Here is a 20,468-nt window from a genome sequence, read left to right as displayed (position 1 = left end):
CCATTCTTATTTCAGACATCATTTGGATATCTGAAAAAGGAAAAAATAAAATAAAGAAAAGGAAAACGGCAGAATATGTATGTTTGAAATGGCTTTTAGCCACTGTTGTCCTTTCCATATATGTACACACAGCTAGATAGATTTGTGTTAGAAATAGTTTACATTTACAAACAGGTAACATGTTTATAATTGATGAACTTTGCACTTGATTATGCAATTAGAAAATGTGTAATTATCAAGTTATCATGAAAGTCTCTTTCAAGGAATATTGTGGATTGATCTGAAATATTTTACCCTAAATATTTTGCCCTAAACACACATTTTGGTAAAATGAGTTCCTGCAAATGGCTTTTCAAAGCAAGTAAACCTGTGTCCCTGGTATAAGAAACAAAATATTATGTAAAGCTGAGAAGATTTGTGTTGGACATAGAAAAATGCTCACTAATCCCGAGGTTTATCTGCCTTTTCAGACTCAAAATGGAATAGCTAGTATTAACAAAAAAGCAGACCACTGGACTGCTGGTAGGACATTTTATGATAATCTTTTATCTGGTTTACAAACACAGCTATTTGTTTTGAGTTTACACAGAGCGTCTCCAAGTCTGGGATCCAACTGCGCTTGCTGGACATCCAAACAGCCATATCAAGTAATACCTAAACTTAAACTGGGGTCAGCTGTGAATATTGCACCAGGTGAAAAAGACTTAAAAACCTGTCACACACAAACAGTAAATACACAAAACTGAGCTTCACAGAACAGGGACTTTATTTTAAAGTGGACCTTATTAGAAAAAAGTAACCTGCGTAAGGTTGAACAGGACCAATCCAAGTAAAGCACCACGGTTTTATTTAGCTCCATTAAGCAACTCAAGTTCTTTGGCACTTGTTGTCACTTTTCCCAAAGTGCTCTGCTGTAGCTCCTTAGCACAAAAAGCCTTTTCTCCAAAGAGCCAGAGGTGCTGACAGAGTTTTGCTGCCGAAGGAGTGGGCAGGTGGAGGCACAGCGATCCCTGAGGTGAGTCAGCACGGAACCCTTAGCATGAACTAGTGCAAACCCCACACCACGCGGCAGCAGGCCGTGAGCAGCAGATGCCACGCTTGCGTTTCAGACTTCCCCCACTGAAGTAACAACCACCATAGGCTGATTTTGGGGGAGGTAACTCAAAGGCATCCATTTGCAAAAGACAGCACATGTTTTAAGGTGAAATCTAGGAGAAAATTTGATTTCTACTCTCTGAACACTATTTTTGCATTTAGTCTTCTCTTATGTCAGTGTGTTGGAATAATATTTCAGATGTGCCATTGAGCAGCTACTACCTCTAGGATGTCGCCTTTTAGTAGAGTGCCTGATTTTGCCTGAGTCTCTTCTGTATTCTCTTCTGCTCTTTTCTGATTTTACGCATTTGAACTGCATGAGCCAGACAATAATTTTTCCTCTCTCAGAAAATGCTCACACAAAATTGAAATGCCTTCTTGAGCAATTGCTTTGTTGGCCGGTTCTTAATTAGTTGCTCAGATATGCTTTGCCCCAGTTGTATGCCATTTTGTAATAAAAGGCTGTACACTGAGTATCTGCAGCATCTACAACAAATCCTGCTATCGCTGCTGACATTTGCTTTACCCCTGCTGTTGTCTACAGGCATGTGAAAACAGCAGTATGAGGGACCGTGCATTGACGATGCATCTGGCGTGGATGCATGTCATCCCTTTTGAGCTAGAAAGACATTAATACTGCTATCTTCTTGGATAAATTATCAACTCTTAAATTACATCCAGCCTTCTGTCCTGCTTCTCTCCTCACTTGAAAGAAAAAAATCATATGCGATCATTTCAGCAACTTGTTTTTAAAATTTTTGCCCTAACCTGCTGGTTTCAAGTTGCTTTTTGATGGAAGTTGGCTGAGGTCCTTAGGAAAATAAGATTGGGACCACAACCTTGTAAATAACCAGCTCTTCTATCTTTTGGCTACACTCACTCTCACGCAGGGGTCATTCTCTGGTGCAGTGGGACACTTCTGTTGTATGCAAAAGCTGTAGAGTTCCTGTGCATGCGTCCCCTTTATTTTTCTTTGTCCGTTTAGAACCACTGGTTACACTGTATTTTAGCTTTTTTATATTTAGAAAAAACTTCATGTATTACTATTTAGAAAAAAAATGCTCTTTAGTTGGAGTGGTACTTAAAAACTCACTTTCTAGCATTACAGTTTCTCAGAGTAATGAACTGCACAGAATTAAAATTTTAAGAAAATCAGCCTAAAATGTCCAAAACATAGTAGGATTCAATGCCTTTCCATTTATAACAGTCTAATCATGTCGTAGAAGACACTAAAATTCCTGAGATATGTTCTTGAGCTTGGTTTCAGTGCCGGCCCGTATCAGATGTTGACGAAGCCGAAGGCCTGTTGATGTCACTAGGCCAATTTAGTTTTAGTGCTCTCACTCATTTAACGCTGTCCATTGCCAGGCTTGCTTTCCTGTGCTTGCTTACAGCCTGTGTGTTACAGATGCCCTGAGGATCTCCTCCCACAAGGCCTGTTTGAATTTAAAACACCGCATAATGAACACTTTTTTCCTGGTTAAAGAGCTCTAGCTATTTTTCTTTCTCATTTTTTGGAAGCTACCGTGTGATTAGTTATAAGATAATGCACAATATTCTGTTTCTTCAGAAGGAGAGACTGCAAAACAGATCCCCAGATGGTGCACATTAAAGGTAGTTCCTCTGGCTTCAGTGGCAGTTTGCTGATTCGCATCAGCTGAACATCTGCTCCTGCGATTAGAAAATAAACTTAGGGCTCCCGCATGACTGCAAACACTAAGCAGGAGGCAGTCCTGTTAAAATTTATGATCAGAGGTTCAAAGCTGTCTCTGAAATAGTACATGAGTCTACTTCTGATGTCAGTTACTCTGAGTTAATACAACTTTTCATTTAATACAGCCTTTGATTTTGGGATTGCTTTTAATTTACATTGGTAAAGTTTTCTACAGTTCAGCCTATGTACATTCAGTGTTTAATGCACTAGATCAGACCTTTTGCAGACAAATCTACAGATCATGAAATGACCATTGCCCAAAACGTTTCTTGGTACCAGAGCTGGAGTTGATCACAAATGCATCAGCTGCAAATAGCCCAAGAAGAACAGGAATCAATCATGAATCAGCAGATTGTGGAGCTGCAATTCCCTGCCTTTGTCCTAGCTGCTCTGCCTTTCAAACAGAATGAATTCCTAGTAAAGGAAGGAAAGAAAATTTCATTTGAGATAAAAAAGCTAGGAAATGGTTGCTGAAGTGAGCCATTTCAGTGTTCCCTGTAAGATTCCAGAATATATTGTTTCCATGCTAAAAAAAATTTCTTCTTAAGATGCCCCTAGAACAAAGTCATGCTCTGGTTGCACTGCTGATGGTAAGACAGTGACAGAAAACTTCTCTGCCGCAGCTGCTTGTTTTGGGCAAGTTCCATGATGTTTGCAGAAGGAAAGGAAAACTCAGTATCTGCGGCAGCCCTGGGGACTCCGGTGTTCTGGCTTCTGTTCCACTTGACTGTCCGCAGAAGGGGCAGTCACTTACCCTCATAACCTTAGTTCCTCAGGTTTGCAAATGGAAGCCTCAGAGCCGTATTTTAAAAATTGATACATACAGTACGCTTAGATAATTAAATGCTAGTATGAAGTGTGAGGTAATACAAGTTTCACATTGTACATGGAAATACTAATTGGATCACAAAGCTAGAGACATTTGCAGGAGCATTTAAAATTTAAGCTATCTTATTTCGGGCTGTTAACACTGCCAATGAGCAGAATTTAGCATATAAAATGGCATCAAATCCAAGATGCATCTTTTATGCAACAAAAATGTAAATGTCCAGATGCAGATTGCTATTGTCAATGCTGTGTTTGAGGCTAATTTTGCAAGGAAACCAGAATGCATAACTGAATAAGGAATTTCGAGAGGCTGAATGATTGATATTGAGTAGAGATGTGAAAATACTCTAAGTATGCATATCTCTTTGTTACACTGTAATGAAGAAAATTAGTATTTCTGAGCAGCAGCCGTAACGAGGCCCATTCTCATAAGGATTTCTGGCTGAGCTTTCCTTGATTTTCTGATGTCTGATAAAGGCAATATTTCTGTTTCAGCTTTTCTTTTGAGGGAGAATAATGGCCACATAATTTTCCTGACATATATAGCTTTTTAGTACCTTCAAGAAATCTACGCCTCTGTCAGATCACCTAGATAAACTCTTTATTTTAATGATAATTACTTCTTTTATATTAAAATCTCCTTTTAGTTGTGAACTGGTATTCAGGGCTGTTATAAATCACTACCAACTTAATGTGGGAAAAAAGAACATTCTAAGGTTCATGGCGATTCCAGTTTAGGAATATGTAATTATAATCTACTAAACTATGGAGTAACTTTTGTCCTTTCTCCATCGTGATAGTCTGAGCCTGTGAGACAGAGATGATGGAATTTTGTAGTGTTCCCGCAGGAGAATAGCGCTGCTGGCATGGGGAAGGGAGCGGGTTAGGGGTGAAACTGTTGAGGAGTGAAGTCAGACTGGGAGAACGGCAGTCTGGCTGTCCTGGATGCTGTCACGACCAACACAGTATTTTTTGCTCTATAATCCATTCGGGCAGACTATGAATAACACTCACCTGCAGCCTAGGAAATAAATAGAAAACTGATGTAAAGCTGGCTTGCATCTTTGTTGCACAGAAGATGTTGAGACAGACTTACCTGCCTGAAGATTTACTCTTGAGACACAGCTGAGAGCGTACATTGCACTCTAATGGTAAAAAGTGCTTGTTGGTAAAAATAAAAAGCCAAAGGACAGAGAGAAAAAGGGAGCAGGGAAAGGGAAAACTCTCCCCATTGCCGATTGGGGAGAGAATCAAGTGGGTCCCCAGACAAGCTGCCTCCCACGGGCTCCTCTCGGGTGCAGCACGTGTTCCCCCATAGCACCTTTCCCATAGCAACGAGCTAGTTTCCATTTGGATCCACTCAACCTACTATTGATTGTTGCTGCTTCCGATGCTGTTCGTGCTGACTGGAGCACACTTTAATCAGGAGCACATGTTGCACACTAATGAGTTGTTAAGCTTTGGATGTCTATATTACTGGGTTATGCGTATTAGATGTGGAAATGACTGTTGTCTGCTTCTTTTTTTTCCCCCTAGCATAAACCAAAGTCTGTATCCAGAGGTAAGAAAAGGAAGGAACGGATGGGTGATTCCCATGCTGATGGCAGTTGCTTCCCCTGAGAACCCACCGTAACAGCCATTTGGGGCTTATAGGAGCGCGGCCATAGCGTGATGGCACGAGGGTCCTCTTGCTGGGGAGGTAAGATGGGCTACCGTCGGAGGGGCAGCAGCTCAGGATGAGGGCCATTACAGAATTAATTGTGAAGTTACTAACGTGAAATAGTGCCACAGACCTCCAACTTAACAGTCGAATATTATACCATGGTTTTTCCAGAGTTACATTCAATTCTCCTAAACTTCAAAAGATGTTTCAAGTAAATGTCAGGCTTGTTGTTTTCCTAACCATGGCTCATTATTCATCTTTAGCTACCCATGATATGAAAATCACGATTACTTCTGTAGAGCAGATTGCAGGAGGGATTCCCATGAGATATAAACACAGTTTTTAATCCTCGCATCATTTACATGTTGTAAATAAATCACAACCCTGTGAAGGAACTATGAAAAGCTTGATACAGTTTGTTGTATATTTGAATTACATTGCTAACGTACATAACGGGTTTTGTATTGCAGTTAGTGAGGGAATACCAAGACCTTCAAAGCAGAAGAAAAAGCACATAGAGGGAGGTCTTGTGGTAGTGAGGTAAATAATTGCACGGAGGGTCTCCCTGTTTCAGAGGCAGTTCTGGCAGCTGGGCGCTGTCGTTCCTCCCCTTTTCCTCTCTGGTGGTACAGTCAGCCCTGTGGGTTGGAAATGCCGCGAAAGGATGAGATGATCCAAAAAAGAGCAGTTTAAGGTCAGAGGCGGTACTGCTGTGGTACCTTCTTCACAGCGAGGTACCCCTTCAGTGTGTCACACTGTATTTACTAGCTAAACAATTTTAGCAGAGGAGCTACAAGTATGCATTCAACTGTCAGTCATCTAGAAAACTGTTGTCTTTTTTTTAAGATCAAAGACTGAAGTACAAATGAACAGAATAGAAATTCATAAAATAATTTTTTCAAAATAATTTATCTTTAGAGAAATCTTCTGATAATTAAAAAAAAAATTTAATCCCGTAGAGATTCAAGTTGAATTGGAGTATTTACTTTTTAAGTGACTCAATCTAGCATTTTTTTAATCGGATAAAGACAATATTAAAGTTAATGCGTTTCTTTGTTTTGACACGCTTCTCTGAAGAAACAGCGGTTTGGACATCACTCATGGTTAAGAAATTTGTGTTCCACAAAATTCTGTGCTTTTAAAGTGTTCATCTTAATGTGGAATGAAAACAAATGTGGATTTTACCTAGAATACAGAAATTTTCATTTAACAAATTGTTACTATCAGGTTTGTAAATATGTAACATCTGAAAACAAGTCTCATCAACGTTGTAATTAGCCAGTTTTTGTTTGAAAAAGTGATGTACAAGATTTTTAGCTGTGTGATTTAAACCTCTTGGAACCGAGAGTTCTCCAGCTCCTGTTGCCACCTTTTGAATCTACAGCCAGAGTTTCACTTGTATTAACTGCAGTATGTCTGCTACGCCACGAGATGTCTCAGTGCGGAAACGCTGAACTTTATACCAGTGGTTTTGTAATATTACTCAGCTGGGGTAAAGATTTGCTGGTGTTTGGCTCGGGTGTTCCTTGAGACTTGACAGGAGCTTTTTAGTAGCACATGAGAAAGAAAAGCATATACAAATTTACCTGTTAGTGTAGGCAATAAATTATTGTTTTAAATGGTCAATGAACCAAATGACTCAGATCTTAATCTTCAAAAAGGAGAGGCTGAGTGTATCGCCCTTCATAAGCCGGTGATAGCTAAGAGATATGAATAGCTAAGAATATGTCTTCCTATGTAGATTAAATTGGAGAGCTGTTGAAACCACTCTGTTTTTCACAACATTTGGTTTTAATCAGATCTTATATATTTTTAATTATTCATATTCAGGATTAATATTGTTTAGAGTTACTACAAGGAGCTAGTTTGCATATTTTCTCTAAGGTTACATTATCTTTAGGGCCTAATGTTACTGAAATCTATTAAATAGTTGCCTTTAGTATGTAATACATGTTCAGAGAAAGTACACGTGAAGTTACACGTGTGAGCACAAGTAGGAGTGCTTGCCTACATTAAATGTTTGTTTTAAAATCAGAGAAGGCTTCTTAACAGACTATTACCACAAGAGGGGAATGCAAAAACCGCTGAAGAGTTGATGGCTGGAACGTGAGGTTTTTTGCTTCCTAATGCTTTGTGTATCTGCATACACTTAGTACTATGTTTTCCCTGAGAACTTTTCTCATCTATTTTCTTTATCCTTTTCCATTGTATTTCTTTAGCTTATCTTCTCTCACTTCCCCTGCTGCTTAACAACTTATTCTCCTTTTTCTGTAGCATACTATTTCTTGTTTTGTTTTACCTCTTTAGATAAAGCAGAGTGATTCAAACTGGATTTATATGCACTCCTGTTGGTCTGCAACGTGTAAATAACTGACGAGCACATAAGCATTCATACTGTGAACAGCTATATACATTTTAGGTATATTGAACCTTACAGTGTAAATCCTCAACACAGGAAAAAACATGTGAATTTAGTCAAAAGCCACTGCGTTGTGTTGTGAATACCTGAAATGCTAGCACCCAACAGCGGAGGCCTAGGCACCAGACCCAGCTGGTGGGGAGACTGACAGCCATTTGTCACATAGTAGTTAAGCTGTTCACAGAAAGCCTTCGGGTTTTGTTTGGCATCCAAATGATATGAGGGATTTTCACATGAAGCTGTGATGGTCCGACACTAAAAGAGAACTTTTCAGAACTATGAATCAGTTAAGAAAAGGTTGAGGCTAGCATTCGTTAGTGATTAATGTGTATGCTTTAGATAAAGTAACTGAAAACTATTGATTAAGGCACAGTTATCCTTTAACAGCCAAGCACAATTGTAAGGGAGATTAGCCGTTGTTTGGATCAATGAAGTTGTTGCTGCAGTTCCCAACTATATTTGCTAAAAAGAAAGAATACACATGGCTCAGGTTTCAGAGCTCGTTGATTTATTTAAACTCACAAAATTGCTTCTTTTAGCAGATCTTCCACGAGATTCAGGCTACTTAGAACAGTAATACAAGGTCTAGAAACTCTTCTCATCAGTCAGGCAGTATATGAAACAGAACAAATAAATGATCTTTGCACCAAAGAAAGCACATTCTGAGGCTAAAAGGGAACAGATGAACAAATATGGAGAGTATAAGGAAATAATAAAAAATACTCATTAAAAGATATGGGCTGTGATAAAACCTTAACAGCTATTGTCAGGATTTTTGCATACATCGTAGGAAAGGAGTGCTTTAAGGAATGATCTGAAAGAAAACAATGAAATGGTTTTGTAAATGTGTTTGGGTGATTCCAAGTATAAGGAGCAGCATGAGAGCAAGCACAAAAACACTCAGTAAAAATCTAATAAAAAGACCACAAAAACTGGCATCGCCATTGTGATAACTGGTGGAGGACAAGGAAAGCAAGAAAGCTGTGCTGTGCAGAGATCTGCAAGTGGAAATACGTGGCTAGGGAGGGGGGTGCGGAGGTGACAGAGGGTGAGGGGAGGTGTCTCGTGATGGCAGGCCAGCTTAGCGCTAGATGGGGTACAGTTACACCACAAGCACTTCGTGGACGAGTGGGAGTGGTACAAGAACATTTAGCACAGCTAACGAACAGAATATCGTGGAAACTGAAACATAAGCTAATGCACAATTTGTTACAATTACATGGGGTCAGAATAAGATGTGTTTGGACTTGTTAATGTTTTATGAATTTACATTTGCAAATTGTACCTGCAGTGTGGTGTGTGCTTTGTGAGTAGGGCCTCCACCCTCAAGAGTTTACATCCTAGATTACAGAGACTTGTACAATCTAGCCTGTGTGATCCGGTGAGATCTATGTCCAGCATCCTTATGCCTGTGCAGAACAGGAAGACTTGAGCTAATTATGAGTGCAAGAAGTCTTAACTGTAACAGTGCAGAACTCAGCATGGGTCATTTACTTGGGGAAGAAAGCTGGCTTTAAGCAATTTAGTATGCATACAGTGCTTCAAAGTATCGTCTTCCTATGCAGTAGGCTTAGAACTTGTTTCATGTATGAAGGTCTTTCCTTTGGTTGTTGCAGCTAACTTCTCAAAAATGAGGAGGAGATGGCAACAGAGATGTTTTGAGTAACTCTGCTTTAACTCATACTGAAAAAGCCTTCTCCTGCATTCCTTATACAGTACACTTCTCCTTGATTCTGCAGAGGATTCTGTTATTGGGAGAGTTGTCTCCGAGGCAAAGAAGGAGGGAACGCTGCTATCCAAATTTGCAATGTTTTTTTACGCTGCTCCCCACCTTCCCTTAAAATAGTATTTCATCCCACTGGAACTATCTTCAGTGAGCTCCATGACACCTGTTTCAAAACTCAGAAAGCTCATCATGATTCTATACCACAGTAATCTTATCAATGAATGGTCGAAAGGACAGTTCCCTATACTTTGGATTGGTCTGATTTTAAATTGTCACATCCAAACGTGTCCCAGTGGATGATCTTGTTGAGAGGGCTAGGATACAGCATGGCTCAGGTTTCCCAGATCCTACCCTTTGTGTTTCACAGTATCAAATATAAACCATTTATTTCTGCATGGATGACTGTTCTGTCAGCAGAAACGAATGGGTACAGCAAACTCGGTGTAAGAAATATCAGCAGACACTGGAGAACTTGTACCTTTAGCTCCAGTATAGCTGTAACGCTTCTACTGCTTCATTGCAGTTGCACAAGACTGCCAGTGTGCGTCAACAGAGAATGCAAGAAACACCAGGGTGATCAGGGTGTGATTTATTAGGAGAGCTAATGAAAAAAGTTCCAAAACCTGAAGCAATAGAAACAGCTGAGGGGGGCCCAGAGTCTTGAAGGCCTTTCATCCCACGCAAACTTTTCAACGTGTAGACTTTGGTTCCACTGCCAAGGGGGGCAGCACTCTTCATATTCTGATTCCTTACCTACTCAAAGCACCCCAAACGCTTAAAAATTCCTAAAATTGTTTTTAATGAGTAACCTATATAAATTCTAAATAAACAAATAGACCAGAACTTGTCCAGGAATAAGTTATGCTTATGATACTGTGGGTTGTATTTTTAGGACAAGCAAAATTCCACTTTGCTGTGCTCTGAAACATAAAGACAGTTCTGCTTATCATATTGTTCAGCCAAGCAGTCAAAAGATCTAAAGTTCTGCGTAGCAGGATGAAGCTGTAAAACACCTTGAACTTTCTTGCTATTGATTTCACCGCGTCACGCGTGATGGGATCAGATATCAAGCAATTTCCAGGCTTCCAAAGGGGACCAGGCAGTGCCCTGGGGTGAGTAGGGGGGTGAGGCAGGAGGCACCTTCCTGTCCACGTCACACGCTTCTTCAGGGATCCTTCCCAAAACCTGCTGAGTAGTCAGGGAGATTCTTTACTCCAGGTGTAGAAAGGAAATTTTAGGCAGTGGAGTCTGTATCCTCTGTCTCCTCATCCTAAAGAAGCCCCCGAGTACGCTGTTTACTCATGCAGTGTAGAAAAAGACCAACCAGCTCCTGGGGCAGAGGAACTAATTAAGTCTGGGCTCTGTGGATTTATGTCCTCTTGTGGGCTCTCTTGCAGCTAAAATGGAACGTTTATCTCCTCGGGGATTAGTCTTTTGTAGCTTATCAGCCTTGCCTTCGCTGGGGGCACCAGTACGGTCCCTTTTCTCTATCTCACTGGCTTTTTTAATTAAACTCTCAGGCGTAGAATTCCTTTGAGAACCTGTGCCTCTATCCAACTTGACTGATAATTTGTTTTAAAGCTTAAAAATTATTCAGAAAAGTAGGGGTCTCCATGGCCAGATAAAATGGGCATGGCTTCACTTCTTTAGGAAACCAAGCTCTTAGAAAAATCAATTTTTAAATACTTGATATCCTATAAAGTGAATGGAATAGAGTTTATTTATTTCCTTTGAAGTGTAATGTAAAAGATTTTCTTCAAATCAGTGTATCATTTCATCTCATTTGCTAACCTGGAGAAGGGACTGCACGCCTGAAAGCTTATTCCCTTTTTTAGCTATATGAGCTGGTCTATTGTATTACTTTATTTCTCACTTCAGAACTTGCTGCTTGTCTAATTAGAGGCCCTGGTGAAGTCTCTCAAGGAGTAGTATTCGCTGAGGAAGTCCTGAGGCCAGTGAGCTAGATTGAGATTTATAATAGGCACACAATTAGATTAAACTAGTGGGGGAATTCAATGTGTAACGTGTATGCAAATGTTTACAAGTGTATTGATCTGAAATATTACGTTTTTTTACATTGAATTGTTGGGTTTAGAAAAATAATAATGTTCCCATTGTTGTAGACTTCTAAAAATCTTTTTTGAGACAGAAGATTATATTGAGCCTAAATCATCAGACCAGCCAACGACAAGTCTAAATACTTGCTCTCCTTTTAGAAATGTAGTTTTAACGTGACTCAGCATTTAGCCCGTGGTAATTACTGTCAGTATTAACAACAGCTTCTGTTGAGAAACCTTCCTTTGTTTATGATTTCAGCAAATTTACCTGATGATTTTTGGTCTTTGAGTAATATATACATGAGACAACAGGGTACGTCTGGGTGCTCTTCTTGCTGCTTCACCCTTCTATAACTTGAAATTCCTGCCTGTTTATTAGTAAGAACGAAATGTAAATTTCTTACATGAATTACTTGGCATAATCATTTTGTGGCATGAGAAAGGTTCACAAGCTGACCCTTGCCACAGCTTTTTCAGAGTGCATGACTGAGACGTTCATTTTGCCACGGGACTGTTGAGGCAGAGAGGGATTAAATGACTTGCCCATGGTCAAAGATTGTGGTAGATGTAGGGGGAAAAAAAAATCCAGCTATGTAAGCAAGCATCCTAACCACTGGAGCACCCGAGCTCTGCAGACATTGCTCAAGAAGGCAGAGGTGATTGGGCTGGATTTTCTGGGACTGTATACCCAGTAATTAGATGGTCTCTTTTCTCTTGCTTTTAAAAGAGCAGGCTGTATTAACTTTTCAGCCTTAGAGTCTAAACTGTTTTCATGGTTGATACAGTTCAATTAGTCTTGTAGTTATGAATCCTTTGTTGCTTTAATGGCATGCAGAATACTAATTCACTCCTTCATCAATCAGGAAGTCTGAACAGAAATTTCAGTTGGAATTTTTTTCTAAAACTGTACTAATAGGATTAGCAACTTTGTGTCATTTATGTCAAATTTAATCAAACCTAAATTTATTAGTAAAAAAATTTCAGGTCGCTTCAGTACAGACAGGACAGGATCCATCAAGATCTATAAAAAAACATCCAAGGTGTCAATCCCCCCTGTTCCTCCCCCCTTTATCCCCCACCCCAAACCCAGTGGGGATCAGCGCTTTGCTGGACTGAGCCCATGCTGGCCTCCATCACTCTGCTCTGGGCTAAGGGCAGCGATCCAGCGGGGCAGGAACAAGGGAGCCAGTGAACGGAAGGCTGTAGCAAAGGGACATCAGCCCTACACCTTACACACAGCACCGGATCTCTGCTTTGTCTGTGGCTTGGTGAGGAGCAGATCCTGTTTGCTAAAACCTCTGTGGAGTAATCGGTTCTAGAATGCAATAAAGGCCAGCAACTATTTCCGATTCGTAGGTGCTCTTGTACATAACTAAGAGGCTAAGCTCTAAAATGACCATATTTTTACATGAGAAATACATCCACAGAGCATTTATTATGAAACAGCATTTTCTCACTTGCTTTTCTTGCTGACCAAATGACTTGGCTGTTTTATGTCTTGACAAAATACTTGATTTAAGCATTTTAAGCACTGCTCACCTATTTTGTTTCCACTTGATAAAATTCAGAAGCTCAGCTCCACCTTTTTCATCAGTCAACAGCCACACTTCTGAGCTGAATAACCCCAAGTATACAATCGCTAATAAAATACTTCAGAGTAGTATCTCAGAAACATCTGCAGGTGTAACAGTATAATGTAATATTGTTGAAGTTCTTTATAAATATTTGCTTATGAGAGTTCTCCAGAATCCAGTATTTCCAGGTTTAGGCTGTCCAACAAAATATATCGATTAAAGTTCACTGTAGAAATCCTTAAAGTGTTTCAATTTCCTTAAAAGTTGTGGAAGTCTCCTTTGCTCTGATGTAGTGTTTTGCAAATGTGGTGAGTCTTTGGAGAGCTTCTGACAAACCTGCTCCTGTGATGGCACAGCAGGGCTGCACATACCAATTTTTGTTGCTGCAGTGCTTCTTCACGTTGAATCTCCTGGTTATTTCCTCCGCGTTCAAAGCTCCAGGCAAATCCTGCTTGTTTGCCAGCACGATGACCGGTACGCTTTTGAGAAATTCATTCTTTAAAATGAGTTCAAATTCTTTCTTTGATTCTTCCAGACGCCGCTTATCAGAGCTGTCGACAACGTACAGCAGTCCGTCTGCGTTCTCCAGGAAATTGCACCAAGATCGTCTCATTTTCTGTTGTCCTCCGACATCCCAAAACGTCAGTGTAAAATCTTTCCTGGTGTCAATCATATCAACGTTAAAGCCAATTGTTGGAACTGTTAGAAAAACATCTTTGTACTTGAACTTGTACAACAGTGTAGATTTTCCTGCAGAATCAAGTCCTAACATCAGGATATTCGCTTGCTTGACTTCGGAGTGTTTGGTGTGCTGGAGGCCCATTTGTGCCGCGTGCTGTCCCCTAGTAAGCCTTTAAAGCTGGGATTCACTGTCTTCCGTGAAGCCGATGTTTGCCAGTAAGACGTGGTTCTGCCTTCGTGAGGTGAAGCACAGAGAGTAGGGGAGAGGAAGGGGAAGAAGGCAGCTTTGCACTATAAAAAGTAAGTAAAAGCTCTGTACAAATACATGCTGGCTTTTATCAACTTGATAATATGCAAACAGTATTTATGAAGGTAATGTTCAGCGCCAAGCCTGTGGGTGGAACAGCTATGAGTAACGTACCAGCTGGTCACAGGCGCAAAGGTTGCAGTCTTCAAACATGTTTGAACAGTGACCCACACTGGCATGACCATTTCAGGGCTCGTCACGTTGTAAAATGGTGTGTACCGAACGAGCAGCAGCCCGCTTGTACTCCCTCGTGCCACGGTCCAGGGAACCGCTAGCTGTCTGCCCCGTTTCAGTGCGAGCCCAGAGATAAATCCCTTTATTACTGCGTCCGCGGCCGTTCTGGAAAAGAAATGAAATATAAACCCAGCCAGCGAGGAGGGGAAACCCTCAGGTTTGTCCGTGCTTCTCAGTCCACAGAGTGACAAGGTACCTGGTGCAGCAGTGCATCTCGTCTCCCAGCAGCAAATTAATCTCAGGTGGTTTCTTGTGTGAGTCTACCCGGGCACATGGACTCAATCCACTCAGAAACGCGCGCTGCTCTGACTGCTGCCTCGGACGCCGCTGGCCGCTCTTCCTCCTCGCTCGTGCATGAAGGTGTCTGCTTCGAGTCCGCTCTCGCAGTTGTCAACTCAGTGAGCTATGTTCACACAAGTTTAACTGCACTCTGCGTGGTGGAGACTCAATACAGATTTCACGATCTGGTCATTGGTGAGATTCAGCTGCCTGAAATCAGAAATCTCTGTTAGCTTCGTTGTGCTCTAGTCTGCTGTGGCCTGCTGATCTACAGTGGACGTTTCCTTCAGGGAAGGAACGAGAAGGGGGCAAATAACGGAGTCTCAATCAAAAGATCATTTTTTGGCCAGCATTCTAAATAGCAGAATGAGAAAAGAGGAGATAGAAAATTTAGTCTAATATTATTTTATTGATACTGAGCCCCCATTTTTCTGAGAGCTAGCAGACCTGCGCTGGGCTGGGCCAACGTATACCGAGTACTGCGGTACTTACTTGCCCTTACACCCAGGTGCATTATTAGTATTAATTATTGCCATTAGTCTTTGCTTCAGAAAGGACGTGATCAGCAAGAAGATGTGAAGGTCTTCTGGGCAAATGAGCTGCTGACTGATAGGGTAATCATTTTGATAATTACGACATTGGTTGCTCAGATGTTACACGTTGCGTAAGATAAACCTCCGTCCTGACAGGCGAGTTCCGGTCTGGTTTCTCTGGACGCTAAAAGGGTTATACCAGAGCTGACTGGGGGCAACAAAAGATGACAGAGACATACTCATTGCTGTGCATTCCTCATATTTAATAACATGTACGGATCATGTGTGGGATTTTTTTCAGGAGCAGGTCATGAAGTATTAAACCAGGGAAGACAGTGTTTGCATTTCTTTATAAATAATGTGTATGAATGAATTGAAAGATGGGGAGATGGGGACCTCTGCAAAACAGGTTGTCAGCATTTCCTTGGCGTGCGGCCGAAGGGCCGGTCTGAGTCCCTGACACTGCTGCCGTCACAGATCGCTGGCGCTTCTCCGCTCTGTGCTTGCCCCGGCCGTGTTCGGTGTTTACGGTCTCAGCTGTTCCTTTATTACATCAGACCATCACTTAAAGACGTGGTTAAGCAATGTCTGACTTTCTACAAGCTAATTAAATTTATGTCCAGGACAGAACTCTTAGCCTCTGAAGACTCCACGGCTTTGCAGTTTTTAACTGTACCCAAGTCAAACGTGAGTGTGGCTCAGAGCGAGGTTTTGTGGCGCGGAGCCACTTCCAGCAGCCGTTTCTTGTGGTACGTTGGAGTTTGTGCACCAGCGTGAGATGGGAACAGCCGCCATCGGCTGCACAAGGCACAGCGTGGCGCTGGTTCCCAATCTACATCCGGACCGAAAGGCGAGCGCCTGAGAGAATGAGGGACCCACCTGCGACTGTCCAGAGGTGAAGTTCATAGAATCACAGAATCGTTAAGGTTGGAGAAGACCTCTAAGATGATGAAGTTCAACCATCACCCCAGCACCCCCATTTCTGCTAAACCCTGTCCCCAAGTGCCACATCCACATGTTTTTTGAACCCCTCCAGGGAAGGTGACCCCACCACTGCCCTGGGCAGCCTGCTCCAGTGCCTGACCACTCTTTCAGTAAAGAAATTTTTTGTAAAATTTGCGTTGCTGGGGTACAGCCGTCCTGCTTGCACAGGGTTTGCCTCTAGGTTCAGTTTAAAAAACCCTGGAGTAATCAACCCAGACCGGGTCAGCTCATTTGCCATCCGTTAAGCTGAACTCAGACTTTGCACGATAAAGCTTCTGTGGGCTCCCAGGTTGTCCGACTGTGGCCGCGTGCTTCTGTACCAGTACCAAAGGCCATTAATGTCGTGGTGTAATGGCGGCTGGGGTCAATCGCCGCCGCCAGCAGTTCTGGCAGCTGAACTGGGAGAGCAGCTTCGGTCTGCGGACGCCGCTGTCTGCTGCCGAACCGCCCCAGGAGCCAGGCCGGGGAGCCACTGGAGCCCCGGGGGGCTGCCGGACCCTGCACCGCGGCCCCACAGCTGCCAACCGACACCCGCGACGTGACGGGATGGGATGGGAGAGGGGCTGGGGGCGGAGAGTGAGGTTTGCTTGGGCGGTGCGAAGGGAGGGCAGGCCACTGCGGAAGGTTATTTAAGGTCATTTTTAAAGTATTGTCGTATTCGATCATCACAGCCCCGGGCCTTGCAAAAATACCTCTACTTCCTCTTAGTAGTAAGCCATGTGAAGAGGGTGAGAAGCCAGGAACAGTAATATAGGTACAAATTATTTCCACTAGTAGCTTTTAAAAAAATGAGTAGTTTTTCTATACATCTAACATTGGAAATACGGTATTTTTTAATATTTGAATTAGACTATACATCTAACATTATAAATATGCAATTTTTAAATCTTTAAATTGGACTGTCCCCTTGCTTATTGTAATTATTAGACTTTAATCAATACCAGAATTTGCCACTTTTTTTCTGTCAAGAATGTCTGCACTCCGTAATTACCCAGCTATAGCAAAGTGTGAGAAAATTACCTAGCTATAGCAGGGTGTGTGAAATGTATCTCGAATTGCCATAGAGCATGCTCGGTACGTGTTTTCTTACATTTGTTTTGGAGTTGATGGGGTTTGCCTGTCGGCGCCAGCTCAGACGGTGGTGTGGTGTCAGCCAGCGGTGAGCGTGGAAGCCAACGGGAGCGTTTCCCGGAAAGGAGCGGCTCTCAGCCTGGCACAGCTCCCGCTGCGCATCCCGTGCTGCCGCGGCACGACTGGAAGGCAAAAACGCCGGCAGGTGAAGGCTGGAAGCGGCGGAGAGCCTGGCGTGCCCGGCAGCTGCACCACCTCCCAGCAGAAAGCGCCAGCTCAACTTCCACACCTCGCGTCCTCAACCGCAGTGCTTCGTTCTAAGCGTTTGAAGCAGGGAAAGCAGAGGCTTCTCCCGTCAAGCGCTGCGGTTAGGGTTTCCCCTGTAATCTGCTTCTTTATTACCCTCTGCGTGTGTTTGGAGTCAGAGTTCTGCACGTAACATTGTTGAAGGTTGGCTGCCCGTACTTTGAATTCTCAGCGCTGTGGAAATGGCCGTCTCGTGTTTTGGGGCACATAGTCCCCACCCCGTGGCCATTCTAAAAGCCAGGATTGGGGGGTTGGACTGGGTGACCCACAGAGGTCCCTTCCAACCCCTAACATTCTGTGATTCTGTGATTCTGTGATTCTGTTCTGGTGAAGCTACGCTGGCTTGCCCACAGCTCTGCGTGTCGCTGGAGCAATGGGGCCGGGGGGGCTGAACCTCCTGGCCCCTTGGGAGTCGCACCGCAAACTGGCGTCGCACAGGGCTTGTCCTTGCGTGACGATGGGTGGCTTTGCGATTGTGTGGGGCGTAGTGTGAGCAAAGGGCTGGAACTGGTGAGTTGGGTTCCCAGATTATTCATTACCTAGCAGATCAGGCATTGATGTCCGATGCCATTGTTCAGAATGTCATGGAATCAGGCTTTTCACAGAATCACAGCATGGTTGGGGTTGGCAGGGACCTATGTGGGTCACCCAGCCCAAACCCCCACCGAAGCAGGGTCACCCAGAGCAGGCTGCACAGCACCGCGTCCAGGCGGGGCTGGAATATCTCCAGAGAAGGAGACTCCACAGCCTCCCTGGGCAGCCTGGGCCAGGGCTCCGTCACCCTCAGAGGGAAGAAGTTCTTCCTCGTGTTCAGCTGGAACTTCCTCTGCTTCAGTTTGTGCCCGTTGCCCCTTGTCCTGTCGCTGGGCACCACTGGAAAGAGTCTGGCCCCGTCCTCCTGACACCCACCCTGCAGATATTTAGAGGCATTTCTAAGGTCCCCTCTCAGCCTCCTCTTCTTCAGGCTGAACAAGCCCAGCTCCCTCAGCCTTTCCTCGTAGGAGAGATGCTCCAGTCCCCTCATCATCCTCGTAGCCCTCTGCTGAACTCTCTCCAGTAGCTCCTCATCTTTCTTGAACTGGGGAGCCCAGCACTGGACACAGCACTGCAGATGGGGCCTCACTAGGGCAGAGCAGAGGGGGAGGAGAACCTCCCTCGACCTGCTGGCCACTCTTCCACTTTTCTGTCCATAAAGGATCACAGTCCTTATAATCAGATTTTTTTTTTTCCATTAGGTAGTCAAGAACTGATCAAACTTTTGACATGCTTTTGTTTTAAATTGATCATCAAACCCTGGGAGATGTTATTTGTAGAAAACCAAATACATAAGCGCTGATATATGACTTAGGTGTGTTTTTCATACTGTTAGGTTGGTGTCTATAAAGACTGAAGAACTGAGCGTTTTTATTATTTTTTTTTTCTTCCCATAGCACCAGGATGTAGAGGCCAAACAGGCAAATCTTTCGCAGTTACAAGCCACTTCCCCAAACGCAGTTTGAGCAGGCCCGGCGATAGTTCCCCCGGCGCTTGCCAAACCTCTGTTCTGCTGTACCTGCCTGTGCTTAGTCCTTGGGGAGAAAAAGAAGCGAATCAGCAGAAAACTTCTGAGGTTCCGTGTTTGGGTTAGCTAGGACGTGGCTCACATCAGGAAGTTCTGAAGAAAGCTCGCTTCTTCATCTGGGAGGTGCCTGTAGCGACGGATGGACTCCTGTTAGCCACGCAGGACTTCTGGAGTAACGCGGCTTTGAGAGGGCTCAGTCTGGAGTTTTTCTGTGTGAGGAGCTGTTTGTACGAAATGGCTCGGGTGCGCTTGAAGTGACACGCTGTGCAGCGTTGGTGAAGTGGGCTCCAAGTGCTTCCCTGAAAGGATCATTAATTTCAAGTCAAATCAGGCAGGAATCCAAGGCAGGTGGGCTCTGGCGAGTGAAAGTCACCAAAATTCTAGCGTGCTGTGTTGGGTTTGGGATTTCTTTTTTATTTTAATATAAAACGTTTATAAGCCCCGTGGTGAATATTTCAGAGTTGAATAGTAATTAACTGCACTGTGAAACCGAACCTTCCCTCCTCTTTATGGTGTCTTTGTGGGTACTTTACAGTGCAGGGTAAATATTATTACTGCAAACATTAGAAATCGTTTGGAAGCCCCACAGTGAGACAGTGCAACGATTTTGGCTCAGAGCTATCCAATAGATGTTCCCAGCGTCCGTAGGTGTAAAGAAATACGGTAGAGGTACGCCCTGCTGAACTGAGGGGACAGGACTGGGATTCCGGTTTGAAATTAAGTTTTGGAAAGATGTATGGATCCGAATACCTAGTCCTGATGCTGTGGCAGTGCCTTCGGTGTGGGCCCCGTGGGGGTTCGTAAGTGCCTGCCCCCGTGGATCGGGCCCCGGACCCCGGTGGGGAGCTCTGGCTGAAAACCTGCTGCTCTGGTGCCGACGTTGCTGGTCCCAGTTTGTGCGGCACGCCTGACAGAGCTGCGCTGTCTGCTGCGCTGCGGAGCCATTTCCTGAAAATAATGCAGGTGGGGTCCCTGCTTCTTCAAAACCGGAGCCGGCGGCAGCAGCAGGAGGATTTGGGGGTGTCTTGTTTGTTAAATGGAAAATACTAGAAGAATTTACAAAACTTCTTGAAGATGTGAAGCTCGCCTGCTGCGGTGGATTCTCCGCTGCTCCCATGGTGTCACCTGTGAAGCTGCTGTGACAAAGGTGGTCGCGGTGCCCCTTGATGAGATCGCTTGACGTCGTGAGCGCCTGTCGGCACGCGAAGGATGGCTGTATCCCACGGCGTGTGGGGGGAGCAGCCGTTCCTCCGGGCAGCGTCGGAGCTCAGTCTGTCCGTCCCGGTGCATTGGTGTTTGCCTGGCTGTGGCCCTGGTGCTGTTTAGAAGGACGCTGATTTTCTCCTGCTCCCCCTGATGCCGTGAAAAGCCGGAGTTGAAGACTCAATAGTCAGAGGGCTATGAAGCAGGTATTCTTTATTGCGGCGCCAGGCACA

At 43.7% G+C, this 20,468-nt stretch overlaps 1 protein-coding gene across 1 annotated transcript; it reads right to left on the bottom strand.

Annotated features, from left to right (window-relative positions):
• Positions 1-13,131: 13,131 nt before the first annotated feature.
• Positions 13,132-14,224, bottom strand: ARL14 (ARF like GTPase 14). Its single transcript, XM_009940069.2, has one exon. The coding sequence runs from the start codon at positions 13,897-13,899 to the stop codon at positions 13,315-13,317; it is 585 nt and encodes a 194-aa protein (XP_009938371.1). The 5' UTR covers positions 13,900-14,224; the 3' UTR covers positions 13,132-13,314.
• Between the last annotated feature and the right edge of the window lie 6,244 nt (positions 14,225-20,468).

Source organism: Opisthocomus hoazin, chromosome 4, assembly GCF_030867145.1.
Source record: "Opisthocomus hoazin isolate bOpiHoa1 chromosome 4, bOpiHoa1.hap1, whole genome shotgun sequence".
In the NCBI taxonomy this organism is placed as follows: Eukaryota; Metazoa; Chordata; class Aves; order Opisthocomiformes; family Opisthocomidae; genus Opisthocomus; species Opisthocomus hoazin.
The sequence above is the reverse complement of the archived record's forward strand: the minus strand, read 5'-3'. Positions and strand labels throughout refer to the sequence as shown.